The sequence below is a fragment of the Nicotiana tabacum genome, chromosome 3 (genome assembly GCF_000715075.1).
Source record: "Nicotiana tabacum cultivar K326 chromosome 3, ASM71507v2, whole genome shotgun sequence".
Lineage (NCBI taxonomy): Eukaryota > Viridiplantae > Streptophyta > Magnoliopsida > Solanales > Solanaceae > Nicotiana > Nicotiana tabacum.
In genome coordinates this window covers 120,150,711-120,164,489 of record NC_134082.1, presented here as the reverse complement: position 1 = coordinate 120,164,489, position 13,779 = coordinate 120,150,711, and the positions used below count along the sequence as shown (strand labels likewise).

Below are 13,779 nucleotides of genomic sequence, written 5' to 3'. Positions count from 1 at the left end.
TAGAGTTACAAGTTCAAAAGTTAAGGACATGTAGTCCTCAAGTTAAGTTCAAAAGTTAAGGACATGAGCAGAAGGGTATTTTCGTCCGAGCAGTTAAAGTTTATTAAAGCGGTGGCTAAAGACTAAAGACATTTTAAACAGTAACTTAAAAGTAAATACATGTGTTATTAGTAGCTAACCGTGCACTTCCCCGCCAATTGTAAGTTTACGTCCGCATGGACGATATGAGAAATGATTCTGCAAAAGAGCCTCCAAATTGTCGCTTCAGCCCCATTTAAAACTTCTGTTGTAGTGCCGTCGGACCCAGGGCTGGTCGCCTGGTCATCGGGGCGGAAGTATAATGACCCAAGTTCACTGGTCCGTGAATTGAAAGAGAATGATCAAAATTTTCCCAAAGTGATGGTTTCCCCAAATTCCATAATAGGTTAAAGATTAGCTTAAATCGTGGAGAGGCCCCTTGTGGCTAAGAAACTTGTTAGTTGGATATGGCTTCTATGGCTGGTATTATCGAATAGGATGGCTAAAGTATCAATATTTTTCCACTTCAATTCATACATTTTAGTGCACAAAATTTGGATCTCTTATTTTTGCAAACACAAATTATGCTAAGTTTGAATTTATTACCATATATTAAGTAATGAGCGCCAAAGTATTCCAAATAAACATATGCTTAAGATTTTAAACACTCCTTAGCCGTTACTTAACTTTAACATGAGTAAAAAGAAAGGGATATGAAATATGAGTAAGCTGGCGCCACAACGACCAGAATATTTATCCAAAATTCTCTCACCACCCAAACAAAAACATTCACAACTTTTTGAGTGTGCGTGTGTGCGCGCGCGCAGAAGGAGGACAGCTGCAATGGCAATGGCAGTAGCTCTTCGGAGGCTTTCATCTACAGTTGACAAACCCATTAAGCGTCTCTACAATGGTGGCTCTCTCTATTACATGGTTTGTTTTTGTTTAGTAGTAGTATCAGTTTTTTCCTTAAGTTAATTTCTCTTAACTTTGGTCAGTTTGTTGTTGCCTTGTTGAATTAATTCGTGTCGTTGTTGTTGTTGCAGTCATCTTTGCCAAATGAAGCTGTCTACGACAAGGAAAAATCTGGAGTCACCGTAAGCTCGTGATGAATTTGAATTAGTGTGTTATTTGAACTTATACTCGTCCCTTTTAGTTTCTGACTTGAAAGCCTGAATATTTTCAGTGGCCAAAGCAACTGAATGCCCCGCTGGAGGTTGTTGATCCTGAGATTGCTGACATAATTGAGCTTGAGAAAGCTCGCCAATGGAAGGTTCTATCTTCTTCTTGTTCTTTTTCTTTTTTTGTCCATCTCCTGCTCCCTGAAATTTTGTTGAATTACCTGTATCGGTATAATTTGATAACTTCACGTGATCGGTCAAAGAGCTTCGTCTTATATTGGAGCACTGCACCCCCAACCTCCCCTAGAAAGAAAGAATGAAAAGAAGTCCTCGAAAAAAAAACTTATGTCAGATTGTAGCAAATTAGAAAACTTAATAAGCACATAATGTTTGTGAAGCCGTGCCAAAAATGATGTTTCGGTTTCATCAAATTGAAGATAAACAAGTCTATATGAAATGCCTTTCAGATAACTTTTTATTATAACAATGGTATTTGGGTTGGATTTCACGCATCTCAACTATTGAGTAACTTTGTCCACCAAGGCTTAGGCAGATGGAAAAAAAATCACCTAGTGTTTCTATTTCAACTGAGATTTGAACCCTGGTGTAGGCGCAAATGCCTTTCAGATTACTTTGTGGGGAGTTCCAGTGCTGAAATTAATTAACTTATCAATCTCCTGTTAAGAATTCTTTGTCAGAAAAAGAAAAGGTTAAGAATAATTATGTCTCATTCCTTTTACTCTTCTTATCACATATAGTTTCCATTTGTGGTAATTGTCTTTCTTTTGTTTAAGATGCATAGAATCAGTTCGATATGGAAGTTAAATTCCTTACCAGAGTTCAAAATGCTTTCTTTAGGGGCTCGAACTCATTCCTTCAGAAAATTTCACTTCCCTTTCGGTGATGCAAGCAGTTGGATCAGTTATGACTAACAAGTATAGTGAAGGATATCCTGGTGCCAGATACTATGGAGGAAATGAGTACGCAGAATGTTTGCTAAATTTCATTCTCCTAATTCTTTTCTAATTAACCTGTATTTCCATGTTATATATCAGCTTCAGATATTCTTTTCCTATTATGAGAGAATGAGTGGCTGTCCAGGTATATAGACATGGCAGAAACTTTATGCCAGAAACGTGCTTTGGAAGCATTCAGGTTGGATCCTGTAAAGTGGGGAGGTAATAGATTTCTTTCATTTTGGGGCGTATTTCATCACCTAAATAGTGCTAGTAATAAAAGTACTCTTCCTTAATTAACCTTTATTATTGCAGTGAATGTGCAGCCTCTATCAGGATCACCTGCTAATTTTCATGTTTACACTGCATTATTAAAACCTCATGAACGGATCATGGCTCTTGATCTTCCTCATGGTGGACATCTTTCTCATGGATATCAGGTGCTTCTATATACTGGTATTCTGGTTATTGAGAACCAGTAACTTTGCTTAAAAAAAGTGTAAGCACTTAAGAAGTTTCTGCTAGTGGTTTGTGGTGTAAATACTGTACTCCTTCCTGGGTCCTTGGTAATGGGAATTTGCTGTTACCTGGGCTTCTATGAGGTGCATTTGTTATATTACTTATATCTTCTGCTTTATCATTCTCGTGGATGAAGAATTTCTCTAGGATTTAGGCCAACACCAGATAAGTTTGGCAAATATTTTTGTCCCACATCGGTGGGAAAAGAAGAGTTGGGGGATTTTCCCCCTATAAAAGAAAGCTTAATGTTTAGGATCTAAATACACCTCTCATTTGCCTTCTTATCTTCTTAAGGCATTTGTATCTTCTCTCTTTAGTATTATTTCACTTGTATTTTTGGAGTGGAATAAAATATTGGTTGTGTCCGAGGAGTAGGCAAAATTAGCCGAACCTCGTAAATTTTGGTGTTCCTTTTATTGTTGATTTATTGTCTTATTTATTATTTGGTGGCTGTCATAATTTTTTTGGTATAGTAGTTGTGACTTATTCACACTATATACATTTGGCTTCCGCAACAATTGGTATCAGAGCCAAGGTACTGTCTAAGTATGCTCTGTGGTTGCAGCATAGTCTGATCTTCCACATCAGAAAAGATTTATCTTGGTAACTGAGTCAAGGTTCTGTCTGAGTATGCTCTGTGGTTGCAGCTTAGTCTGACCTTCCACACCAGAAAGGAAATAATCTTGAATTGTGTCGTCAGCTATTAAATAATATTTGTGTCAAAGATGGGAGACAATAAACAAGAAGAATCTACATCAAGTGTCAACAATACGTCATCATTGGCATCTTCCCTTATGACAAGAATTGTGTCAAATGCGAAATTTGCGGTAGAAATATTTGACGGGTCCGGACATTTTGGGATGTGGCAAGGCGAGGTTCTAGATGTCCTTTTTCAACAAGGGCTAGATCTGGCCATTGAAGAAAAGAAACCAGATGTTATTAGAGAAGAAGATTGGAAGATTCTCAACCGTGTTGCTTGCGGTACCATTCGATCCTACCTTGCTAGAGAGTAGAAATATCCATACACAAAGGAAACTTCTGCAAGTAAATAATGGAAAGCACTGGAGGATAAATTTTTGAAGAAAAACAGTCAAAATAAATTGTACATGAGGAAGAGACTGTTTCACTTCACCTATGTTCCTGGTACCACGATGAATGAACATATCACCAGTTTCAATAAGTTGGTCACAGATTTGCAAAATATGGATATAACTTATGATGATGGTGACTTGGCCTTGATGTTGTTGGCATCACTTCCTGATGAGTACGAGCACCTTGAAACTACTCTACTTCATGGAAATGACGAAGTTTCTCTCAGAGAAGTTTGTTCGGCTTTGTACAGCTATGAACAAAGAAAGCGAGAAAAACAGAAGGGCGGAGAAGGAAAAGCACTATTTGTGAGGGGTCGTCCTCAAAATCAAACGAGGACAAAGAAGGGAAGATCCAAGTCAAGATCCAGACCCAGCAAAGATGAATGTGCCTTTTGTCGAGAAAAGGGGCACTGGAAGAAAGACTGTCTGAAGTTGAAGAATAAGGCCAAACATAACAATGGAAAGGTCATTCCAAATGTAGCTGATTGTGATGATTCAGACTTCTCATTAGTTACAACAGAGTCATCAACATTATCAGACATATGGTTGATGGACTCGGCTTGTAGCTATCATATGTGTCCCAACAGGGACTGGTTCATGAATTTTCAAGAAGGAAAATATGGAGTCATCCACACAGCGGACAACAGCCCTCTTACCTCATATGGAATTGGTTCAATACGATTAAGGAACCATGATGGAATGATCAGAACATTAACAGATGTTCGATATGTACCGGACTTGAAGAAGAATCTCATCTCTATGGGAGCCCTAGAATCAAAAGGGTTCAAAATCACTGCAGAAAATGGAGTGATAAGAGTATGCTCCGGTGCACTAGTAGTAATGAAGGCTAATCGGAAGAACAATAATATGTACCGCTATCGTGGCAGTACAGTTATTAGGACAGCGATAGTGACATCCAGTGACGACAAAGAGGCAGAAGCAACCAAGCTATGGCACATGCACTTGGGACATGCTGGAGGAAAATCCTTGAAAACTCTATCAGATCAAGGATTGTTAAAAGGAGTAAAGATTTGCAACTTGGAGTTTTGTGAGCATTGTGTCAAAGGGAAACAGACAAGGGTTAAATTTGGTACAGCGATCCATAATACTAAAGGCATTTTGGATTATGTACACTCTGATGTTTGGGGTCCTTCCAAAACACCTTCATTGGGTGGGAAACACTATTTTGTAACCTTTGTTGATGATTTTTCCCGAAGAGTGTGGGTGTATACAATGAAGAGCAAAGATGAAGTGTTGGGAATTTTTCTCAAATGGAAGACGATGGTGGAGAATCAAACAGGCAAGAAGATCAAGTGTATTTGCACAGACAATGGAGGTGAATACAAAAATGATTATTTCAATAAGGTCTGTGAAATTATGGCATCGTCCGACACTTCACTGTCAGACATACACCACAATAGAATGGAGTGGCAGAACGTATGAACCGGACCTTGCTGGAGAAGGTACGGTGTATGTTGTCCAATGCTGGCTTGGGCAAAGAATTTTGGGCTGAGGCAGTTACATATGCATGCCACCTCATTAATCGTTTACCATCTGTTGCTGTTGATGGCAAGACACCATTTGAAAAATGGTATGGAAAGCCTGCTGTAGATTATGACTCTTTGCACGTGTTTGGCTCAACTGCATATTATCATGTGACAGAGTCAAAATTGGATCCAAGGGCAAAAAAAGCTATTTTTATGGGAATTACTTCTAGAGTCAAAGGATATCGTTTATGGTGTCCTATGACAAAGAAAGTAATATTCAGCAGGGATGTTACCTTTGATGAATCTGCTATGGTAAATAAGGTAACAGAAGATACCAAACAAAATGAAGGTGCTTCTAAGCAGGTGGAGTTTGAGGGAAAATTTATTTTTCCTACACAAGAAGCAGATGAGGAAACAAATGAAGATTACCCTCTGGAAGGAGAGCCAGTAGAGGAGATTCCAACTCAGGAACCTCAACAACAACTTGAATCAATAGCAACCAGCTGGCCAAAAAGAACAATAACGAAACCTGTTTGTCTCATAGAGACGGTTGCTTGTGCAACCTCAATTATAGCTGATGATGTTCCTACCACTTATAAAGACGCAGTCCAAAGTTCAGAAGAAGATAAGTGGAGGATTGCCATGAATGATGAAATACAGTCCCTTCATCAGAATCATACATGGAGATTGGCCAATCTCCCGAAGGGAAAGAAAGCAATTGGGTGCAAATGGGTATTTGCAAAGAAGGAAGGATTTCCTAACCAAGTAGATGTTCGCTATAAAGCAAGATTGGTGGCCAAAGGATATGCTCAAAAGGAGGGAATTGATTACAATGAAGTGTTTTCTCCAGTTGTAAAACATTCCTCCATTAGAATTATGTTGGCTTTGGTAGCACAATTGAATTTGGAACTAGTTCAGATGGATGTAAAAACTGCGTTTTTACATGGAAACTTGGAGGAGGAAATCTACATGACTCAGCCAGAAGGATTCAAAGTTGCTGGAAAAGAAAATATGGTGTGCAAACTTGAAAAATCGTTGTACGGATTGAAACAATCTTCTAGACAATGGTACAAGCAATTTGACGAGTTTATGTTGCGGCAAGGGTACAAGAAGAGCAAATACGATCATTGTGTGTATTTGCGCAATCTTAAAGATGGTTCCTTTGTATATCTTCTCTTATATGTTGATGATATGATAGCTTCCAAGAATTTGGAAGAAATTGATAAGTTGAAGATTTAACTGAAGAAGGAGTTCGAGATGAAGGATCTGGGTGAGGCAAAGAAAATTCTTGGCATGGAAATAATAAGAGATAGACTTTCAAAGAAACTCTATTTATCTCAGAAAGAATATTTGAAAAGAGTACTGCAACGTTTTGGCATAGATGAAAAGACTAAGCCAGTTAGTACTCCACTTGCTCCCCATTTTAAGCTAAGTACTACTATGTCGCCAAATGATGAAGCTGAACAAGAGTATATGTCAAGGGTACCATATGCAAATGTTGTTGGTAGCTTGATGTATGCAATGGTCTGTACGAGACCTGACATTTCACAAGTTGTTGGAGTTATTAGCAGATATATGCATAATCCAGGAAAGGAGCATTGGCAAGCTGTGAAGTGGATTCTACGGTATATTCACAATACTGTAGATGTTGGGTTAGTTTTTGAGCAGGAAGACAATCAGTCTGTAGTTGGATATTGTGACTCAGATTTTGCGGGTGATCTAGACAAACGAAGATCAACTACTGGTTATGTGTTTACTTTTGCAAAGGCACCAGTTAGTTGGAAGTCTACTTTTCAGTCAACAGTTGCTTTGTCTACAACAGAGGCAGAGTACATGGCTATTACAGAGGTTGTGAAAGAGGCAATTTGGCTTCAAGGATTGCTAAAGGAGCTTGGTGTTGAACAAAAAAGTATCACAATTTTTTGTGATAGTCAAAGTGCTATTCAATTAGCGAAGAACCAAGTTTATCATGCAAGGACGAAGCACATTGATGTTCGGTATCATTTCGTACGAGAAATCATAGAAGAAGGTGGAGTCACGGTGAAGAAAATTCATACTACGGAGAATCCTGCTGATATGCTGACAAAGGTGGTGACTGCGGTCAAGTTTCAACATTGTTTGGATTTGATCAACATTGTTGAAAACTGAAGATTGAAGATGAAGACACAATCAAAATTTGTTATTGAGAGAAAATTGAAGATGTGGAATTTTGCCAAGGTGGAGATTTGTTAAGTTTGGCAAATATTTTTGTCCCACATCGGTGGGAAAAGAAGAGTTGGGGGGATTTTCCCCCTATAAAAGAAGGCTTAATGTTTAGGATTTAAATACACCTCTCATTTGCCTTCTTATCTTCTTAAGGCATTTGTATCTTCTCTCTTTAGTATTATTTCACTTGTATTTTTGGAGTGGAATAAAATATTGGTTGTGTCCGAGGAGTAGGCAAAATTAGCCGAACCTCGTAAATTCTGGTGTTCCTTTTATTGTTGATTTATTGTCTTATTTATTATTTGGTGACTATCATAATTTTTTTGGTATAGTAGTTGTGACTTATTCACACTATATACATTTGGCTTCCGTAACAATTTCATCTGATATGCGAGTAAGGGACAGTTTAAACTGAAATGTTGTTAAACAATCTTATATATCTGTGTATGCAATTTTTATCAGGTTGGTTCATACATTGCATTGATCTTTGTTAGTTAATTCATTAGTGATGCTTTGCCACTTAAAAAGACCGAACTTTTCTGCTTTAAGGTCATGCATGATCTTAAATCTGGAAGTTAATACCGGTAAAAATTGAATTAAATGAAGTTCGATGCATGTCAATTGATGCATATATGAGTGCATGTACCTGTTATGTTCATACATGCTGTACATAGCTCGAGGTGGAGTCGGCTTATTTCTTGTCAAAATTTGATTTCTTCTTTCTAGTGCAATTATTGTATGGTTTCAATTTGATTACATTATAAAGGGGTTGTCTTATGTTATGTTTGATTATCACAGACTGATACGAAGAAGATATCTGCAGTCTCTATATTCTTTGAGACAATGCCATACAGACTCAATGAGAGCACTGGCTATATTGACTATGACCAGGTAGTCTCTTCTTTCTTATTATAGTTCTTTTCATTTGACTCCTACACTTTACCCTCTCCTTTTAAATGGTGCACTTGTGTAATCATATTCAACATTGTAAATCCAGCTTTTTTTTAAGAGTTCCTTATCTTTCGAAGCAATAGTCATGCTGAGGCACAAAGCATTTTATAACATGATGAAAAGTAAAACTAATGTAATGTGATGACCGAAGGTCCATCATTGATTCAGTGTAAAGATGTCCAGATAACTGTTCATTAGTATGAGACAATATTTTGGAGCTGGCATTGCCTCCATTATTACATTTTTCAGATTATTTTGAAGTTTCTTTTACTTCTTATAACTGATTTTTCATCTGGTTATGTTAGCATGTGTAAAAGAAATTTATATGTTCATATGATAAGTACTATTGAAGGCTGATCTACTTTACTTCGTGCTTGGATGTTAGATTCTTACTAACGGGTACCTGTTCTTTTTGAACATTTTGTGACTTTTGATTTTTCTATGCAGCTTGAGAAAAGTGCCACACTCTTTAGGCCAAAATTAATTGTTGCTGGTGCTAGTGCCTATGCACGTCTTTACGACTATGAACGAATCCGGAAGGTAAAATTTACTTCACCATTGTGCAATATTTACTTTAGTTGTCTATATCAGCTTCATAAATTTTAGAGTAGGCATTTGACTTGTGCCTTTTCGCATATCTTACAGGTCTGCGACAAACAGAAAGCTATTTTATTAGCAGATATGGCACACATTAGTGGATTGGTTGCAGCTGGAGTCATCCCATCACCATTTGATTATGCTGATGTTGTCACTACCACAACCCACAAATCCCTTCGTGGGCCTCGTGGTGCTATGATTTTCTTCAGAAAGGGTGTTAAAGAGGTTAACAAGCAAGGCAAGGAGGTAAGTCTTAACTGTCACCTCAGCATCACATCTCTTAATATTTAACCAGCTTTTTAGGACTCTTTTCTGGTTGCTGGCTAAATCTGAGATACATATCGCATAGTAGCTAGTGTTGAAACTAATAGCCTAATTACATTTTGTTAATTCTGAAGGTTTTGTACGACTATGAAGACAAAATCAATCAGGCAGTCTTTCCTGGACTTCAAGGCGGTCCTCACAATCACACCATTACTGGCTTGGCAGTTGCCTTGAAACAGGTTTGATATCCTTACAACAGCATTTTTTAATGCTTTTTTAATTGAATAGCCACTGGCTAAGTTCTTACTCGACATTTAGGGATATTCCTGAATAAAATATCCCTGTGTCCTAGCTGATGAAATAAGCTCTGCGATTTAAGAACTGAAGGATTTTGATGTTGGTTCAGGAAATGATTTTGTGAAACAAACAGAATATACTTATTGCCCCAGAATTTTACTATAAACACCTGCAGATAGCACTTTTGATGTCTTATTAAATCTTAATTTCTTTTCTCTGAGTGTGTAAAACTTATGGATTATATAAAGCAGCTAGTCGAGGACTAGAAACTAAAGCTCGAAAAGGTTTTAAGACATACATGAATGTCATTTATGTATTACTGTATTCAAAGTGTGCTGGGAGGTTTTGGAAGAACAACCTCTCTAGCCAATCGAAATTCGTCTTACTCCTTGTTGGCCTCAACACTTTCTGAAAAAACTTCAGTAACTCGAAAGGCCTTCCATTTTCTCTTTAGTATTTCTTAGGCAAATGTGAAAACTATTGTGATGGTAGTAGTTCTCATTATGCCTCTAATCCTACTAAATGCAGGCAATCACTCCAGAATACAAAGCATACCAAGAGCAGGTCCTCAGCAACTGCTCAAAATTTGCCCAGGTAAGAGAATGAGATATGCAGTTCCTAATAGAAGCATATAAGTGAAATCCGTAGTTTATTTACAGTAATCTATAAATTATGGTTGAGTCATTATCTCCATAATATTGATTTCGTCATTGCTGCTGCATATTTTTCAACCTTGCAGGCTTTAATGGAGAATGGTTATGAACTTGTCTCTGGAGGAACGGAGAATCACTTGGTTTTGGTGAACCTGAAAAACAAGGTAAAGTATGAACTCTTAGGACAAGGGAGAAACCTTCCTCTGTGAGTTTACTGTGAGGACTAGTAAATTTAACAACTGCTTTTGATGAATTAACAAAATAAGCAGTACAGTTATTGCAATGAGCTCTTAGAAAGATCGTATGAGGCATTAGTGCATGAGCTTGCTCCATGTTATGTAGTGGCATCTGTTATGTATTATCGCGAGAGAAATAGTACACCACAAATATTGAGCGTTGTCCTTTTACAGGGTATTGATGGTTCTAGGGTTGAGAAAATCTTGGAAGCTGTACATATTGCAGCCAACAAGAACACTGTTCCTGGAGATGTATCTGCCATGGTCCCCGGTGGCATCAGGATGGGTAAGACACCTCTCTCTATGATATTTTCTTCCATTTAGTTATTCTTCCTTGTAAACAAACTTGATAAAACTGTTGTAAATCAGGAACTCCTGCACTCACTTCTCGGGGATTTGTTGAGGAAGATTTTGTGAAAGTTGCTGAATTCTTTGATGCTGCCGTGAAGCTAGCAGTGAAAGTAAAGGCTGAAACTCAAGGTATGTATGATCCAGCTAGTAATGAATATTGGTTATACCATGTTTATATACTATGCGCCGATGGTGTAGTTAAATTGAACCCACAAGAATAGGTAACTCTCCATATTAAGTTTGATATGGTAACCTGGAAAATAAAGTAATAACCAGTTAGTAGTTAGTTTTTACTGATAGTGTAAAAGTTCTTAACATCGTTAGTGCATATAACTTGAATCTCATAAAACAATACCCTATTGATGTCCATCTGACTTGTTAGGTATACATGATTTCCAAAGTATTTGCCGTTTCCTTTTATTATCACTCTTTTAGTTCTTCACAGGAAGAGTTAGATTTTGGTACCTCAAATGTTTGCTTCATTTGACATTTTGTTTTATTTTTGTTTTTAAATATTAACTCCTTCCACAGTCACCATAAATATCTTATTGTATCAGGGACAAAGTTGAAAGACTTTGTAGCAACGCTACAATCCAGTGCTCCAATCAAGTCTGAAATTGCAAAGCTCCGCCATGATGTAGAGGAGTATGCTAAGCAGTTCCCTACAATTGGGTTTGAAAAAGAAACAATGAAGTACAAAAACTAAGAGTACATACCCAAGGTATGTCATTTATGGATGCTTTGTTTCATCATGAACTGGTGTCATTTGACTGTGACGAGCCATATAGCAACTGAAGCTTATAAAAATATTTTATGGTACTTCATATCGTATAGCCTGTGATGTGAAAGCGTAAGGATCATTTTCAGTGCTTTGAGATTGGGATTTTATTAGCATAATAATATGAATCTCAAACTTGTTCGTGTTGGTTTTGCTTGAGAAGTAGTTCACATCAGATTTCTGTTACTGCACCTGGATAAAATTCTATTGCAGCCAGAAACAGACGTGGATCCAGGATTTAGATTCTGTGGGTTCAACTTTTGATTTTTAGCATTGAACCCATTGTATTTTTAAAGTTATGAGTTCACACCTACCATTTGTTGCAATTTTAATGAATTTTTGCACATAAATTTATGCTCCGCGGCGAAAGTACTGGGTTCAGATGAACCTGGCGGGCATACTCTACATCCACCCCTGGTCAGAAACAGAAAAACTGTTGAATGCTACATCTTTTCAGGGAAATACTTCTCAAGTGATAATTTTCCCTTTCTCCTTACGGAATGTATTGTTCTCCTTTTCTTTTCAAAGAAAAAGAAAACGTATACAGATATATGCGACTCATATTGATTTTTGTAATTAGATGATAAATGTAAAGATACCACACAATTAATCAGAATAAACTTAATGATGATATAACACTTCCATCCAAAGTTTCCAACACATAGACGACTAGATGACAGATTTGGTTATGAAGTTCCAGACCATTCAGGAACACGTCTGAAAGTAAGTGCAGCTAATAAGCTGTTCAGAACTTGATCAACTGATGTATAATTGGGTCATTTTGTTGTAACACGGTAGAAATGTTGAATCTTGTCGCTGTGCTTGTAACGATTCAGATTTACTCCTTTCTATATCTATCCAACGTGGTTCTTTCCTTGGTCTTCATATTGAGGCTCATTTGTTTTCTTTTCACGTCTGTGGTTTGCATTGTGCGCGTAACAGGCACCTGATATCCAACTTCGTAAAGGTGAAAGGCGAAGAAAATCCAGCTATGGCTTGCTTTCAAGCACATGATTCTCATGCTTATGTATGTAAAATTCCAGCAGACGTTGGTTCCCATGTGAGCCAATTTGTATATTAAATACTTACGATCCAAAAGAGGTCTTGAAGCAATAAACTCTTGTTACCTTACATTTTTGTTCATTTACAAGTGGGATTCTGTTATCTCAAATGCTCTGCTTCATTATGTTACTACAACGACTTGCAATAAACCCTTGAAATTTTGTTACTACCACGACTGTGAATGAAAATCCTGCAGGTAATAAGAAGCTTAAAAAATGAAGCCCATCTTTTTGAAATCTCACTATAGTAATGCCAATAAAAATCGAAAATGAGAGACCCAAAGTAATGATAAAATGACTTGTAACTGTGAAGCTTTTTGTTTTTTAATCTTGGCCAATTCAAGTTGATCCAAGGCTCTTTCGTTCTCGGACTGATCCCCTGGATCTTCTTTAGCCGCGGGAAGACTTGGTTCTGTCAAAGGACCAGTCTTCCTACTCAACATAGGACTTAGCTGGGAAGAGACTTTCTTCTTCTCCCCTGCCAATCCGGGAGCGGCCTTGTCTTTTCCTTTGTACTATTTGTAGTTGATAAAGAATAAGCTCTAGAAGCGGATAGGCCGATGGTAGGGAAGGCTAGCACACCGAGGGTTCGAATCGCTCTCTTCTTTTTTGCTACTCCCTCCGTTTCAAATTAGATGAGGTACTTTCCTTTTTAGTCTGTTCCAAAATAAATGACACATTTCTAAATTTGGAAATAATTCAACTTTAAACTCTTCATTTTACCCATTGTACCCTTAATGAGAAACTTTTATAACCTCACAAATATCATGGTCTCACAAAGCTTTTACCCCTTAAGTTTTTAAGACTACAAGTTTCAAAAGTATTCTTCTATTTTCTTAAACTCTGTGCCGAGTCAAACTACCTCATCTAAATTGAAACGGATGGAGTAATTGAATAGATTTTTTTCTTTAGTGATTTTGCCCAACCTCATCTTTCTTCTCTTTTATTATGTTCTTGTCGTTCTCTGTTCTATTTGGGGCAACACAGGTTGAGTAGTCTAGTCTGAATTTACATCAAAATTTAGATAGATTGGCACTTAAAAGCTGACTTAAGTAATCTTTTTGGGACAGAGTGATGATAACATGACTATTATACCCCATCAAACTCAGAGGAGTGCCTTGAAACCTTACAAGTTAAACTCTTTTTTCTCAATCTTTCATAGACAACTTCTTGTTGAAATGATATCGCCACATT

At 37.3% G+C, this 13,779-nt stretch overlaps 1 protein-coding gene across 1 annotated transcript; it reads left to right on the top strand.

The window, feature by feature from the left end:
• The first annotated feature begins 285 nt into the window (after positions 1–285).
• Positions 286–12,695, top strand: LOC107768438 (serine hydroxymethyltransferase, mitochondrial-like). The gene is made up of 16 exons (XM_016587568.2): positions 286–951; positions 1,065–1,115; positions 1,205–1,291; positions 1,998–2,119; positions 2,241–2,317; positions 2,411–2,535; positions 8,196–8,288; positions 8,796–8,888; positions 8,994–9,191; positions 9,344–9,448; positions 10,035–10,100; positions 10,246–10,323; positions 10,570–10,681; positions 10,765–10,875; positions 11,304–11,467; positions 12,467–12,695. Exons 1-15 carry the CDS (start codon positions 739–741, stop codon positions 11,450–11,452), a joined length of 1,680 nt encoding a protein of 559 aa, XP_016443054.1. The 5' UTR covers positions 286–738; the 3' UTR covers positions 11,453–11,467; positions 12,467–12,695.
• Positions 12,696–13,779: the final 1,084 nt, after the last annotated feature.